At 36.2% G+C, this 15,939-nt stretch overlaps 1 protein-coding gene across 1 annotated transcript in view; it reads left to right on the plus strand.

The window, feature by feature from the left end:
• The window catches only part of LOC124795950 (2-amino-3-ketobutyrate coenzyme A ligase, mitochondrial-like), a 130,163-nt gene that overhangs the window by 49,163 nt on the left and 65,061 nt on the right, over positions 1–15,939 (plus strand). Inside the window, exon 12 of the mRNA XM_047260030.1 lies at positions 2,908–3,091. Within this exon, the coding sequence (XP_047115986.1) occupies positions 2,908–3,091 (184 nt within the window). The remainder of the gene's footprint in view (positions 1–2,907; positions 3,092–15,939) is intronic.

The following is a 15,939-nucleotide window of genomic DNA, read 5'->3' on the forward strand; positions in this document are numbered from 1 at the left end:
CTTGAGGGAAAACTGAATAGTTACTGCTACATCAGGGAGGTTTTGCAGCCCAGGGCACTGCCTATGCTGCAGGCAGTCCCACATACCATATTTCAGGAGAACAATGCCTGACAACATATGATGAGGAATGTACAAGCCTTCGTTGAAGAATGATCAGTACCACTGCTTCCCTGGCCTTTCCATTCACCTGATATATCACCCATCGAACATGTCGGGGGCACTGTCAGTTGTCAACTTATTCATACAGGTTCTCCTGCAGCCACATTTGATGCTTTGTAGATGTGGTACCAAACTGCTTGGTGCAATATTCCCCAGTAACAACTTGAGGCGCTCAAGTGCCACAACATCTAGAGGTTCTGATTGCAGTTCATTGTGCCATTTCTCAATTTACACAGTTCCAGTGCGTGTACACATCTGTAATGCTAATCATTTGTGTAATGTCATGTCTCTAATTTATGGAATGCATTTCATTGTGATCACATTCCTCAGTAATGGTGTTTCTCTTTTTCCAAACAGTAGTCTACTTGCATTTAGAAATTTAATTGACTGGCCTCTTAAACTTGCAATGTCCAACTAAGACAGATAGCCAGAGCAAACAGTAATCAACAGAATGTTATTCATGATCTGATCTGGAGGTGTAGTAAGAAACAGAAAATGCATACGAAGGAAAACTACAACTTTATTTTCTTTACAACAGTATTTCACAAAAAGTAGTAACATTTTCAGGGAGATTAGTGTTAAAGTGATATTCACAGCTGATAACTTACTGAGGCTTAAATAACAAAATGACAATCTTAATGAATATAATAAATTGAGCATGCTTATACGGTGAAACAAAATACATGATGGAAAAAACTTTAAAGTGAGACACAGTGAGCACAAAGATACATTCAAACTGAGCAATTTCAACAGGTCCACAGTAGTGAGTCACATTCATAACACTGACATCCACTAGCCAGAGTACATACGCTGTATAGAGGGAAGAAAACAATTATTTGAAGAGGTAGAAATCCTTGTGCATAGCAAAAAAGCACAAGACTGTTTTAAATGACAAAATATAAATCACTTGAGTAGTTCCCTTAAAAGATTCATGTAAAAGTCACAATAAACTACTGTATGGTTTTTAACAGTTCAATACTTTATAATCCAATGACGTGTGAAAGCTTTATTCGTGTATCAGTGATGTGTGTGCATTGCTGATACCATAACAGGTAGTGATGTCAATGCAGTGCTGGCTCTTACCATAGGTATGTTAAGGGGCCCATACACAGCTTCTCAATAAACAGATCATGAGACCTGAGAACAGTGTGCTGTACTGGCAAACAGGACTGGACACTGTATAGAAAAGATAGGCAGATGGATTTGACAGAGCTCGTGGTACATGAAGAGGACTAATTTTAATGAAATATCAAGACTGTTCAGTCTAATGTTTCAGTGTATAAAATTTTGTAACATTTAATACTGTGAATATTCTTGTATACTTAACCTGAAGCTGAGAATTGCTTCTTGAAACATGCCATCTGACATACAGTTTGTCACTAATTAATGTTGTAGAACCAAAGATTAATATTCTACTAATGCCTATAACTGAATTCCTATGCTTCCTCTTCATTCCATTAATCACTAATGGTTCATTTGATTTTATTGTCATTAGCACAAAACTTGTCTTATTGACACCTGTACAAGTTGGCACTCAGCAACATCAATGACATAACTTCGAGTAATAGAGAGGTTAACAGTATGTGAGACCATATGTGTTATCATCACTTCATTTTCCTATATAGAGAGATTAACAGTGATACATAACGGAGAAGGTCAAATTTGAGATGAAGAGATAAGTTAGAAGGGTAACTGCTGATTTGTATGAATGGAAATCAGTAGCTCTTTTCAAGGTAACAGACTTCTGCCAACTAAAATGTTTACTTAAAATCATTTTAACCTTAAGTGGAGTACATTTAATGCCCTTAAGTAAATATACAAGGTGGTCAAAAGCTTGTAAGGGTGTCACAGGGTAGGTTGTGCTGAGAAACATTTGTTGAAAAAAAAATTGATGTTTCACCATTTCTGAGTTAATTACCAATGAAGTTAGCAAACAGCTGAGTGCATGCACAAATTCAAGTGACCCACCAAATACAATTAGTGTCAGTTGCTCTCGTAGCATAGATGACAGGGCATGAGACTGCTCACCCTTTAGCTCATGTTTGATTCTCACTATCATCCACGACCACTCTTTGTATCACTCTCTTGCTCAGTTCTAGGAAACCAAATGAAGAACATGTTTGGCAACACCATCTCTGCAGGCCCAATCAGATTTGTGTGCAGTGGTGTGATTCGCTAACTTCAGTACTAATTAACTCAGAAGTGTGGCTCAGTGTATCAATTTTTTTTTCAATTATTTCTCAGTACAGCCTACACTGCATAGCCCTTACAAGCTTTTCAGTCTGTTTATAACCACCCTGTATAAAAAGGCTAACATTACTGATATGTGATGCTAATGATCTTACTGTCAGTGACACAAATGCCAACAGTTAATTACAGTTATTTCTTAGCTTTGAAAAGGGACACAGTGTCTACTTCTCTTTGACATTTCAGTTTTTGATGTGGTCTACATTCCTTGAGCTCTGTAAAACATGACATATGAGTAAATGGCCATGTCTTCTGTATTTTTGTTTCTCTCCTTACAGATGTGTTGTGATTATGTGAACATACCTTCAAATCTGTATTCCATACTTTAAAAAAAATACATATAAATTAATTCATTCAGAGCTGTAAAAAAATAGCGAGAACTACTTACAGAAATTTGTGATGCTGTAAAACATGCACAAAATTGGATAGTTCCATGTCTCTCATATACATCACTATTTCATGTTAGTACCTGCAACAGCAGTTTAGTATTTTTTGTCACAGATCTTGAGCAGCGTTTGCAGCAGTTGAAGTGTGCAAGACTGAAGGTGATTGCTACATGTGGAGTATTTCCAATGGATGCAGACGTTGCTCCCTTAACAGATATATGTAAGCTGGCACAGAAATATGGTGCTCTGATGTACTTAGATGATTCCAATGCAACGGGCTTCATAGGAAAAACAGGAAGGTACAGCAGCTATAACTTTCACATAGTAATTCATTCATAGTAATACATTCATAATTTCTGGAAAATATATTTAAGACCAAACAATATGAGGTAATTTGGTTGTTGGCTGCAGATCACTTTGGGCCAGTCAGCAGAGAACATTGGTGAGTATGTCACTTAAATACTGGCGGTCACTATCAGGTTATTCAGTCCTCAGGAATTGGCAGATTTTGTAAATGACTATTTGTCTGATATAATACAGAAGTTGTGACAAAATCTTCTCAAAACATAGGTAGCTCTCACAATGACTTGCACAGCAATTACAATGATGATTCCCACAGTTCAGCTTGAAATCAGAAGGACAGTATAGAAATTGAAGAAATTAAGAAGTCAGCAGGCATAGATGAAGTTCCAGTTTCTGTTCTGAAGGCATGCATACACAGCATATGAACACCATTAAAAAAAATATTAAATGAGTCCTTTACTTCCAATATTTTTCAGAGTACCTAAAGCATGTATGAGTTGTGCCCACACAAAAGAAATATAATACAAAGTGTACAGATAATTACAGGCAATTCCTCTACTGTCTGCATTCTCAAAAATAATTCAATCAACCATGAACAATAGACTAATGAGATATGAATAAAAAGAATCTTTTTAATGAAGCACAGTTTGATTTCTGAAATTGGAGACATACAATATCGCCCTTTATCTAGTTCACAGAAGTGATAAGTATGACAGTGTAATAGGTATTCTTAGACTTGTCCAAGACACCATTGACCATAAAATACCACTACACAAGCTGTAAGTACTAGGTGTATGAGAAATAATGAAAGAATGTTTCCAGTCTCATTTGAAAAACAGGGTGCAAAAGGCAGAGATGGTTAACATATTTGCTCCCAATAAATTTTTAGTAAACCATTTGTCAAACAAGAAACATACAGACTTATGAGCTCCTCGGGATAGTGTATTGGGCCGAGTTCTGTTCTTTGCGTGAGTGTGTGTGTGTGTGTGTGTGTGTGTGTGTGTGTGTGTGTGTGTGCGCCTATATATATCAGTTACTTTCAAGATAGTGTAAGACATGACAAAAAGTTCCCTTTGCTGTTGACAACATCATAGTCACTCATAAAACATGAGAACTCCTATTATAGAAAAGAAATGAAACCATCAAGAATGTTTACAATTGGGCATTATGTAATAAATTAACATTTGACACAAAGAAAACAAACACAAAGAACTACAGCATAAAGAGGGAAAAAGCGCTGTCACATTCAGCACAGATAATAATCTATAGAATGTGTAACAAACACAAAGCTTTTAGGGATGAATGCTGAGTGTTAACACGCAATGAAGACATAAATATACTGGCAAAAAGAAAGTCATTAACATGTAATACTCTTGGGTTCTGTCATCTGCTGGTAACAGCCAACGTCCTGTGGTAGCACACTATTTGATTCGATTCAGTTCAGTTTTCACTCCATAGACCCAAAAAATGAGATAATTCTCATGGGTGTGGAACATGTAAAAGTGTAACATAAAACATTTGAATATAATACCTACTACCCTGATCAATTGTCAGGAGAGTGTCGATATAAGTGAATACAATGTGGTACACTGGAACAGCTAATATTTAAAGAATTAATGCACAGTCAGAATGAAACATTGTGTTGCACTATTAATAAATTTATCATACACAAAATACCCAATCTTGACTGTTGTGACAAAGTGCTGTCAAAACTGAAATCTAACAGACATTCTTACTTCAGCTGGCTTAACAGTCTCTGTTAAGATATCCATCTATAGAGTAGAAGGAGTTGCCTATCCAAAAGACTTTCAAACTCTGTTTAAACGATGCTTTATCTGAAACCAAGTTTTTAATTGTTGCTAACAATTTATTAAAAATGTGTGTTCCTGAATATTGGGCTCCTTTTTGGACCAGGGTAAGTGATTTTAGGTCTTTATGTAGATTGTTCTTATTATTAATACTGATACTATGTATTGAGCTATAGGTTGGAAATAGAGATGTATTACTTCCAACAAATTTCATTAAGGACTAAATATACTGGGAGGCAGTGGTTAGAATACAAAGTTCCTTGAACAGGTTTCTACATGATGTTCTTGAATTTACACCACAAATGATTCTTGTCACATGCTTTTGCACCCTAAAAACTTTTGCTCAGTTTGCTGAGTTACCCCAGAATATAATCCCATATGACATAACAGAATGAAAGTAAGCAAACTATGCAAGTTTTTCATATTTACATCTCCTACATCTGACATCATTCTCACTGCAAATACAGACTAGTTTAGGCACTTAAGCAATTCTATGGTATGCAATTCCCAACTGAATTTATTATCACGTTGTACTCCCAGAAATTTAACACTGTCAATCTTTTCAATCTGCATGTCTTCGTATGTTATGCAAATTCTGGAAGGAAATTTCTTACAGGTTCTGAACTGCATATAGTGGGTCTCCTCAAAGTTTAATGACACTGAATTAGCTTAAACCAATTACTAATGTCAGTGAAAATTTGATTAGTAGCTATTTCTAAATCTGTACTTGACTTGCTACTTATTGCAATGTTTGTATCGCCTGCAAACAAAACAAACTTAGCATTTGGGAATGTAACAGATGAGAGGTCATTAATGTACACAAGAAAAAGCAATGGACCCTAGATGGAACCCTGAGGAACACCACATGTAATTAATTCCCAGTCAAATGAAGACTGACTGCTTACTGCACAGGTATTTCACAATGACAATCTTTGTTTCCTGTTACATAAGACTCAAACCATTTCGCAGCATTGCCAGTGACACCATAATATTCTACTTTACTTAAGAGAATGCCGTGGTTCACACAATCAAAGGCTTTTGACAGGTCACAGAAAATGCCAGTAGCCCCTAATTTATTATCTAATGAATTAAGTACATTCTTACTGTAAGAGTAAGTAGCTTTCTCTATATCAGAGCTCTTCAGAAATCCAAACTGTGACTTGTACAATATATTATTTGCAGTCAGATGCTTAAGGAGACGCTTTAACACAACCTTTTCAAATATTTTTGAGAAAGCTGGCAGAAGCGAAATTGGTTGATAGTTTGATGGTATCTCTTTATCCCCCTTCTTGTAAAGAGGCTTAACTTCAGCATATTTTATCCAGTCTGGAAATATTCTGCTGATAAGAGACTGATTACACAAATAACTTAGATAGATCAACTCGCATGAGCAGTCTTTGATTAACTTCATTGATATGTTATCATACCCACTGGAATACTTAGGTTTTATGGATTTTACGATGGATGCTATTTCTTTGGGAAATGTGTCATTTCTATTTTACTGAAGTTATTTTTAAAGACTGGTCTCAGATATTCCATTGCACATCCTATTTTTCATTCTTTCAAAGTATAATAACATATGGAATTATTTTGTGGGGGAACTCTAGCTGTGTACATGACATTAATACTGCAAAAAAAAGCTATTAGGATAATTACTGGTTCTGCATATAAGGCACACTGTAAACCATTGTTCTATGAACAAAAATTCATGACTGTTATAAACTTGTACAAATACTATGTTCTAATTTATACGAAGAAGAAATTACCAGAAACAAAAACCAGAGAAAATGTTCATAGCCACAATACAAGAAGGAATAGGTGCCTCTATATTCCTTACCACAGACAGTCAAAGTCACTCAACAGCTATGAAATCATGGGGTACATATTATTTAATAATCTTCCTCAATCTGTTCAAGAATTACCTGAACAATTATTCAAACAAACAATTCATGACTGGCTAGTCCTCCACCCATTCTATGATATAAGAGAATTTATTAACTGTAACATAATACTATAATGTTAACAACAAACCTGTTGTTTCTTTCAAACTATTAATTGTATTTTAGTATGTATATGACGTTGTCTATTGCTGTAATGGCCAAATGACAATAAAATTATTATTATTATTATTATTATTATTACCAAACCTGATAACTCCAAGATGTTAGTAATAGAAATGAAGCACTTGTTCAAGAGGTTTGCAACACTACATGCACTTGTTACCATGTCTCATTTATTTTTAGCACTATCTGTTCCTTTTTGACACCACCTGTCTCTGACTTTGTACATTTTTATTTTAGCTGTGGAATTCTTTTTTGTTGGGTATAAAAGGCACAAAACAGACATACTACTTTTTAAACTGCATAAATAGGCCAAAAGAATAATAACTAGAAGTAATAGTTGGGCTCACTGTAAAGTACGAGTACTATTAAATAACTGTAATGATGAACATTGATTTGGGGGAAAAAAAAAAAAAAAAAAAAAAAGACTGTTAGAATTTGAGCTTTCAGTCAAAGCCTTCTTCAGAAAGAAAACACACAAATACATTCACACAAGCAACCACACCTCATGCACACATATCCACTATCTCCAGCCAGATCTGGAGCGACTGGAGATAACAGTAATGTGTGCATGAGGCATGCTCGCTTCTGTGAAAGTGTATGTGTTTCCTTTTTGAACAAAACCTTGGCTAAAAGCTCATTGTGTAATAGTTTTATCATTGTACCTGTCTTCAATACAATGTGTCATCTTTGTAGTGAGTAGTAATCTTATCCTCTTCACAATATAGTCAATATTCCAACCTGGACTTTCAATTGTTTGATTTTAAAAAAACAGGGCATCTGTACTACACGAAGAGTACATCTACTGATGTGTTGTCCATATAAGGCAAAACAGAACTATGAATTTCATTAATATTTCTGTACTTAATCATAGGCCAAGAGCCAGTTTGGACTTTTTAACATTTAGCATGGAAAAACAAACAAAAATCAAAACAACATTTTCTGTTAGGGAATAAAACTGTATAACAAATTGTCCAAGGTGTTGAAAAAGTTCACTTAAATAAATCTGTTCAAAAAGGCAGCTAAAGCATTTTTCAGAAGTAATACATACTATGCAATGAAATATTTATTAAAGGAGTCAGAGAGTGTAGCAGCAATACTTACAGAAGAAAATCATGTGCCAAGATTTACTGCATGATAGTAATTGTCTTGTCATTCTCAAAAGCTCAATATCTCAGTCATTACATGGGGGTGGGCGGAGATGCTGAATCATTTTTCAGGCAGACTGAGGGAATGATATGAAGGCATGCATGACACATAGTTGCATGTTCATGGGCCTGGAGTTAGTTTACCAAACAGATTAGATTTTGTGTAGGGCCTCAGCAGTATGCTCCTGGTCAAGGATTCACCAGTGATTCGGTTGCAATCTATCTTTTTCTGTATGGTTGATATTCCTAAGTGGAGTTTCCATAGTTAACTTGTTTAAGGCACTTATATTTTAGAGGCTGTTTTTTGATGAAATCAGTCATCTTACTGATATATGCACGTAGTTGTGAATATTTGAAACTTGTAATTTTCCAAACTTCATGTAAACTTTTCCACACCATTGTACAGAATTTTCCGTGGACCTACATAAATAAATATATTGGATGTCCTTGGTGTGTGCAGTGATGAAATGCATATATATAAGCTGGAAAAAAATTGTGTAAATCAGAGAAAACTACTGGGGATACTCAAAAATTTTCTGTTTGAGGGTGTTGCTGCAGCGTATATGCAACAAAGCACGACTCTGATGTGATTTTATAAGCACTGACATATAGACAAGGGGTTAGTATGGCATTTGTGTCCTTCCAACATGTGTATGGTAAATATGGAAAAGTGAAATATGGCATTGTTATTACCTAATGAGTACAAACAGAACCAATATGTTGTTATTCTCTTCTGGGCTGCTGAAGGACAGGCACTGTTATACACCCATCAGAGAATGAAGAATGTGTATGGGGCAGCATGTCTGTCAAAAATCACCTTTGTAGAATGGTGTTCCAAGTTCATAATAATGCATATCTCCATATCGCAAATGATGTAATGCAGAAGTTACACCAACTCAAGTGAGAGAAACTCGAGCATCCCCCCCTCTAGTTCTGATCCCTCTCCATGCATTTATCACACCTTCAGTCCCTTAAAAAAGCCTTTAAATGTTGAAAATGTCAATGGAACTGACATTTTCAAAACCTATAAATAATGGAAAATAATATAGGAATGTAGGTGAGTTAGTATGAACAGCATAGTGAATGCATTGTCATAGTGAAGATTGAAACAAAGCCCATCACAGTTGTATAAGTTTATATGCCTACTAAATCCAAAAATGACAAAAAGAAGGAAAGAATATATGATGAGATAAAAGAAGTTATTCTGTTAAGCGATATGAATTTATTTGTGATGGGTGACAAGAATTTGGAAGTAGGAAAAGGAAGAGAAGGAAAAAAACAGGAGTACATGGACTGCAAAAAAAGGATGAATAAGGGACCAACCTGCTAGAATTTAGCACAGAGCATAATTTAATAATCAATGACTACTGATTTAAGAATCATGATGGGAAGTTGTATACCTGTATATGGAAGAGAACTGGAAAAGCTGAAAGGTTTCAGACAGAGATTTTGAAACCAAATTTTAACCTGCAAAACATATGCAGGACCAGATATGGACTCTGGCCATAATTTATTGGTATGAGCCGCAGAATAAAACTGATGAAAGATAATACGGATGCCTAAAATTCAGACATACTGCGTGCAGTATGGCAAAGCAAGAGTAGCTACAAGAGAAATGAAAAGCACTTTTGGCTATGGGAAAAATAGATGCTACCTGTAGGAAAATTGAAAGAGGTAATTAGAGAAAAAAGCAGCACCTGTACAATTATTAAGAGCTCATATAGTAAACCAGTTCTAAGTATAGAATCAAAAACTTAAAATTTCAAGGACTACGTAGAAGGGATATACAACGGAAGTGAACTTGAAGACAGTTGTGTGGAAATGAAAGAAAAAGTAAATAAAGACGAGATGATAGATACAGTAGTTGAGAAGAATTAAAGAATGCGAAAAGACCTAAGTTGGTACAAGGCATCTGGGTAGACGACCCTTCCTCAGTAGTAAGGAGATTCCTGGGAAAACATGCCTTGCCAAAAGTGCTCCACCTAGTATTCAAAATACGAGGGCGGTTCAGAAAGTAACCTCCGATTGGTCACAGTGCGGGTTGTGGGGGGAGTAGCGACGCCATCTGTGCGTTCACGCACTCAACAGGTCAGTCGGCATCAAGCCGTGGTCGAGTGAACATCGTACCTGCGCTAGTTTAGTTTTTGTGGCAGTTTGAAATGTGTGCTGCAATAGAAAACCCCGCCAAATGTGAAGTGCGTGCTGTCATAAGGTTTTTTACAGCCAAAGGATATTCTGCAGCAGCTATTCATCGTGAGCTTTGTGCCATGTACAGACCAAGAGTTATGAGTGAAGGAGTTGTCCGTGAATGGGTACGTTTATTTAAAAGTGGACGAGAAAACGTTCATGATGAAGAGAGGAGTGGTAGACCATCATTGGTGACTGATGAACTCGTTCAGACAGTTGATGCAAAAGTTCGTGAAAATCGACGTTTCTCAATGTCGGAGTTGTCTACTGGTTTTCCACAGATTTCTAAGACTCTCTTGTACGAGATAGTGACAGCAAGATTGGGTTACCGTAAGTTCTGTGCACGATGGGTGCCCAAAATTCTTACCGACCACCACAAAACTCAAAGAATGGCCTCTGCATTAGACTTTCTGTCACGTTATGAGGACGAAGGAGAACGATTGTTAAACAGAATCGTGACCGGTGATGAAACCTGGATTAAGTACGTGAACCCTGAGACAAAAGAACAATCAAAGATGTGGGCACATTCAAATTCGCTTACCAAACCAAGAAAAGCCTCGCAAGATTTTTCCGCCAGAAAACTGATGGCAACGGTGTTTTGGGATGCCAAAGGGGTGTTGTTGGTTGAATTCATGGAACGTGGTACGACCATTAATCAAGATGTGTACTGTGAAACAATAAAAAAGTTACGACGGGCTATACAGAACAAATGCCGCGGTATGCTGACTTCCGGTATCGTTTTTTTGCTCGCAGAACAACGGCCCTTCTTGAGTCCTTCAAGTGGGACGTTATCAACCATCCACCTTACAGCCCAGACCTGGCGCCAAGTGGTTATCACCTCTTCATGCATTTGAAGAAATGGCTCGGGTCACAGCGGTTTGATGACGGCGAAGAGCTCAAAGATGCGGTCACAGGCTGGCTCCAGGCACAAGCGGGTGATTTTTATGCAGAAGGAATTTCAAAGCTTGTGAAGAGATACGATAAGTGCCTCAATCGCTATGGAGACTATGTAGAAAAATAGTGCAAAGATGTAGTTGTAAGATGTATATATTAAAATATTTTTATTTAACTTGGTGTATTTTTTTAAATCAACCGGAGGTTACTTTCTGAACAGCCCTCGTATATCAGACGAGTGAAGGATGTTATAACCCCAATTCTAAAGAAGGTATGTGCATACAGGTGTGAATATTTTAACAAACTGCTTACAAAATTAATGGAAAGACTGTTAGAAACTGACCTTGGTGATGATCAGTTAGTGTACCAGAGCAATGTAGGAACATGCAGGGCGATACTGACCCTACAACTTATCTTAAGAGACAGAGTGAACAAAAGGAAATTCTGGGTTTATAGTGTTTCAAATTCTGAAGCTATCTGGGAAAAATGCAGGGAGAAAACAGTTATCTAAAACATGTACAGAAACCCTACTACGGTTATAAGAGTCAAAGAACATGAAAGGGAAGCAGTACTTTAATCAAGTAGGAAGTGAGACATGGTTGTAACCGATCCCTTGTAACAAAGCGAGCTAGAGTGTCTGTATGTGTCTGTATGTGTGGATGGATATGTGCGTGAGTGCGAGTGTATACCTGTCCTTTTTTCCCCCTAAGGTAAGTCTTTCCGCTCCCGGGATTGGAATGACTCCTTACCCTCTCCCTTAAAACCCACTTCCTTTCGTCTTCCCCTCTCCTTCCCTCTTTCCTGATGAGGCAACAGTTTGTTGCGAAAGCTTGAATTTTGTGTGTATGTTTGAGTTTGTTTGTGTGTCTATCGACCTGCCAGCGCTTTCGTTCGGTAAGTCACCTCATCTTTGTTTTTATATATAATTTTTCCCACGTGGAATGTTTCCCTCTATTTTTATATATATATATATATATATATATATATATATATATATATATATATATATATATATATATATATATATATATATATATATATATATATATATATTTGATCTAATTGTATGAATAACATATGTATGACTGTTTTGTATTCAGAGTGTCTTGCAGCCTCCATGTAGTTGATAATTGAAATTATTTGTACACATACACAAGGAAAAGGCTGCTTACTTTTTTATATTTTTATTTTCATAGAATGGTATAGAGTCTTCAGCATTCCTACGGAAGGTAGATAGTAAATACAGAATGCTGTAAGCTATAGACTGTATGTTACAGGTGTTAGAATGTGTTCATAATTTTGTGTATTTTCTGTTAGAATGTCTAGTACTAGCTTGTATTTTATTGTTATGCCTTCCTTGAAATTTTACAGATGTTTATGAAGATGTTCTATTAATTTTATCTGGTGTCCAGAATTTGATGTAAATTTATTATTTTGTTTCACAAGCAGGGAATTGTAGCCTGATTATTCACAACATCGTTTCCAGATTATTGATACTGATAACCTAATTGAGTACCAAAAAACAATTTATGAGTAAATATTCTTAATTTGATGATCAGTATAAATGAGTGGTGATAGAATTTGGAATGAACTAACAAGTAACTCTGAATGCAGCAACATATTTCGTATGAAATTCCTTTTAAATAAAAATTTTACTCTTTCCAAAAAACTCTTTTAAATAAAAATTTTACTCTTTCCAAAAAACTCTTGTTTCAAAATTTATTCAAAATTAAAATTTTTGTCTTCCAGGACATACCATTTTTAATGGGTGATTATATCCAAAATTCAGTTACCTAGTTTTGTAGCCCTGATCTTTCTGATTATAAAAATGCCCTCTTGCACTAGGAAAACATGTCAGTTTGTTAATTACTCAATATAGAAAATTTTATATGTTAGCCATTTTTGATAGGAATTGTGAATCCTGTCAAGTGTATACATAGTATTCACAATATTGTCCATATAATGTTGTCATTTTGCAGTTATCCAACCCATAGTCAAACAAGATTACACTCTGGCTCACTGTAATTCCATACTCACTAATTTTGCCTTTTTTTCGCCACTATAAATCAAAATGTATTTACAAATGTGAACTTCTATTACTGCACAATTCTACATCTACATCTACATCTACATACATACTCCGCAAGCCACCTGACGGTGTGTGGCGGAGGGTACCTTGAGTACCTCTATCGGTTCTCCCTTCTATTCCATTCTCGTATTGTTCGTGGAAAGAAGGATTGTCGGTATGTATCTGTGTGGGCTCTAATCTCTCTGATTTTATCCTCATGGTCTCTTCGTGAGATATACGTAGGAGGGAGCAATATACTGCTTGACTCTTCGGTGAAGGTATGTTCTCGAAACTTTGACAAAAGCCCGTACCGAGCTACTGAGCGTCTCTCCTGCAGTCTTCCACTGGAGTTTGTCTATCATCTCCGTAACGCTTTCGCGGTTACTAAATGATCCTGTAACGAAGCGCGCTGCTCTCTATTCTATGAATAGTCGTACAGGACAGTAGTTCAGTCAGTCAGCATCCGGTAATAAAATTGCATACAATTATGTTATTATAGTGCGTATATCTTTGTGAGCTACTTTCAGGCAGTTCTCCTTCTGCTGTCAGTATGTGAACATCTCAGTGTCAGAGATATTATCAATATGCAAACAAATAGCCATGTGCAATTATATTTTTTTTAAATCATTCATTTAGTCAACATGTCTGTGAACAACTTTTATGTGTATTTAATATGCAAACAAACCTAAATTCATGTTTCACTACTGTAAGTGCATTCAAATGGATGTAGGTTGTAGTTGTTATGCAGAGATGAAAAGGTCTAAACAGGATAGTTGAATCAGTCTTCAGAATGAGTAAAATAATATAAACCATCTATCAATATTATGAAAAATTGCTGCTCACTGTATAGCAGAGATGTTGAGTCATAGATAGGCACAACAGAAAGACTGTCACAAACAATAGCTTTTGGCCAGTAAGGCCTTCATGAGAATTAGATGACAAACAAACACATACACACCTCACACACACATTACTGCAGTCTCAGACAACTGAAGCCAGTGTGGTTTCATAAGTACATTTCACTAATTAGTACTGTAAGTACATGGAAAAACACACAGAAATTTTAAAACTTTGTGCTAATGTGACAGTGAAATCGATATTCCTCACTAGACTTGTTAAGAACTAACTTATGTATATGGTGATGGATGAAGTGATTCTGAGAGCAATTGTATAGTACAGAAAGGGGATTCAACCAATCCATTGTCTACTGAATAAAATAATGATTAGGTCTCTTATTTTATTTGAGTATGATAACCTGTGTATGCATTTATATTTTGTAATTTTTAGAATTACCATCAACCTATTCCAGCACTGCATTGACAATGATTATGTGCTGTAGGGGTGCTGTCTTCCTTAATGATGACAACTGTCATGTAATTTTAAATATGCTTATGATGTCTTGTAAGTAATGTGCATATTTACCTTAATTTTGCCAATATAACCAACATGTCAACCATGCCACCTGCAGTTGACATAGTTGCATTTAATTCAAAATAAATTTTCTGACAATGAACATCTTGGCATTGGCTCTGTTTGGTACAGATATACTACCCATTAGTGAAATATGAAAGTTTGTACCAGACCAGAATTTGAAACTAGATTTCTTGCTGCAAGCATTAACTGATTAAGTGATAGTTGATTATAGTATAGGGATGTAGAGATTGTGTCATATGAAAGTTTGGTTTGGTCCAGGAGGCATACAGAGATAGCTGAAGTGGTTAAGACAACCACTCATCATAATTGGGAAATGTGGGATCGTTCTCGGTCTGGCACAAATTTTCATATATCACTAATAGGTGAAATATGTATGTCTAGCACAGCTGAAGACAAGATATTCACAGTCAGCATATTTATTTTGATTTAATTTAAGATGGCTGTCAGTCATCATTAATATCTGTTCATCCAGACATTAACGTAAGTATAGTTGTATTTGTAGCATGTATTGAGCAGTTACACTGCTGTCAAAAATTAAAGCAACAAACAGAAATTTTCCAATGTTGCATTTATTTTGCCACAAAACGGTATAGATAGGTGATAGTAAAGTAGAAAAATGTAAGAAATAAAGAACATAACAACTCCAACATGCATAACAGTACAAAAATGTTCTTTATTTTTTTCCAACTTAATGAATTTGCACACATATTCCCACAACCGGTTAATGTGCTCAGTATGGGGTGTGACCACCTCTGGCAGCAGTAGAGGCCTGACAGTGACAGGGTCTGCTGTGAATGATATCATTAATCTCATGTTGAGGCAATAACGCCCCCTCTTCGTGTAGAGATGCTCACAGGTCTTGTAGAATGGTTGGTGGGTGCTGACCCAATGCAACCCATTTTTCTACTGCATCCCAGCCCTGCTCTGTGGGATTCAAATAGGGAGAGCGAACGGGCCACATCATGTGTGCAGTATCTTTTGTCTCCAAGAAACAGTCACACACCCGTGCTCTATGAGGTCGAGCATTATCATCCACCAAAAAGAAGTCTGGGTGCAAAACACTTCATAACGACAGTGTGTGAGGCCCCCAAGTCTCATCAAGATATCTGACAGAAGTTAAACCCTGCCAATTCACTTGTATAATTTCATGAAGTGTTCGAGTGGTCAACATAATCCCTGCTCACATCATTAGTGATCCTCCCTGATATGGGTCTCTTTACACAATGTTTGGGTCCTGAAATTGTG

This window comes from Schistocerca piceifrons, chromosome 4 (assembly GCF_021461385.2).
Source record: "Schistocerca piceifrons isolate TAMUIC-IGC-003096 chromosome 4, iqSchPice1.1, whole genome shotgun sequence".
Classification (NCBI taxonomy): Eukaryota; Metazoa; Arthropoda; class Insecta; order Orthoptera; family Acrididae; genus Schistocerca; species Schistocerca piceifrons.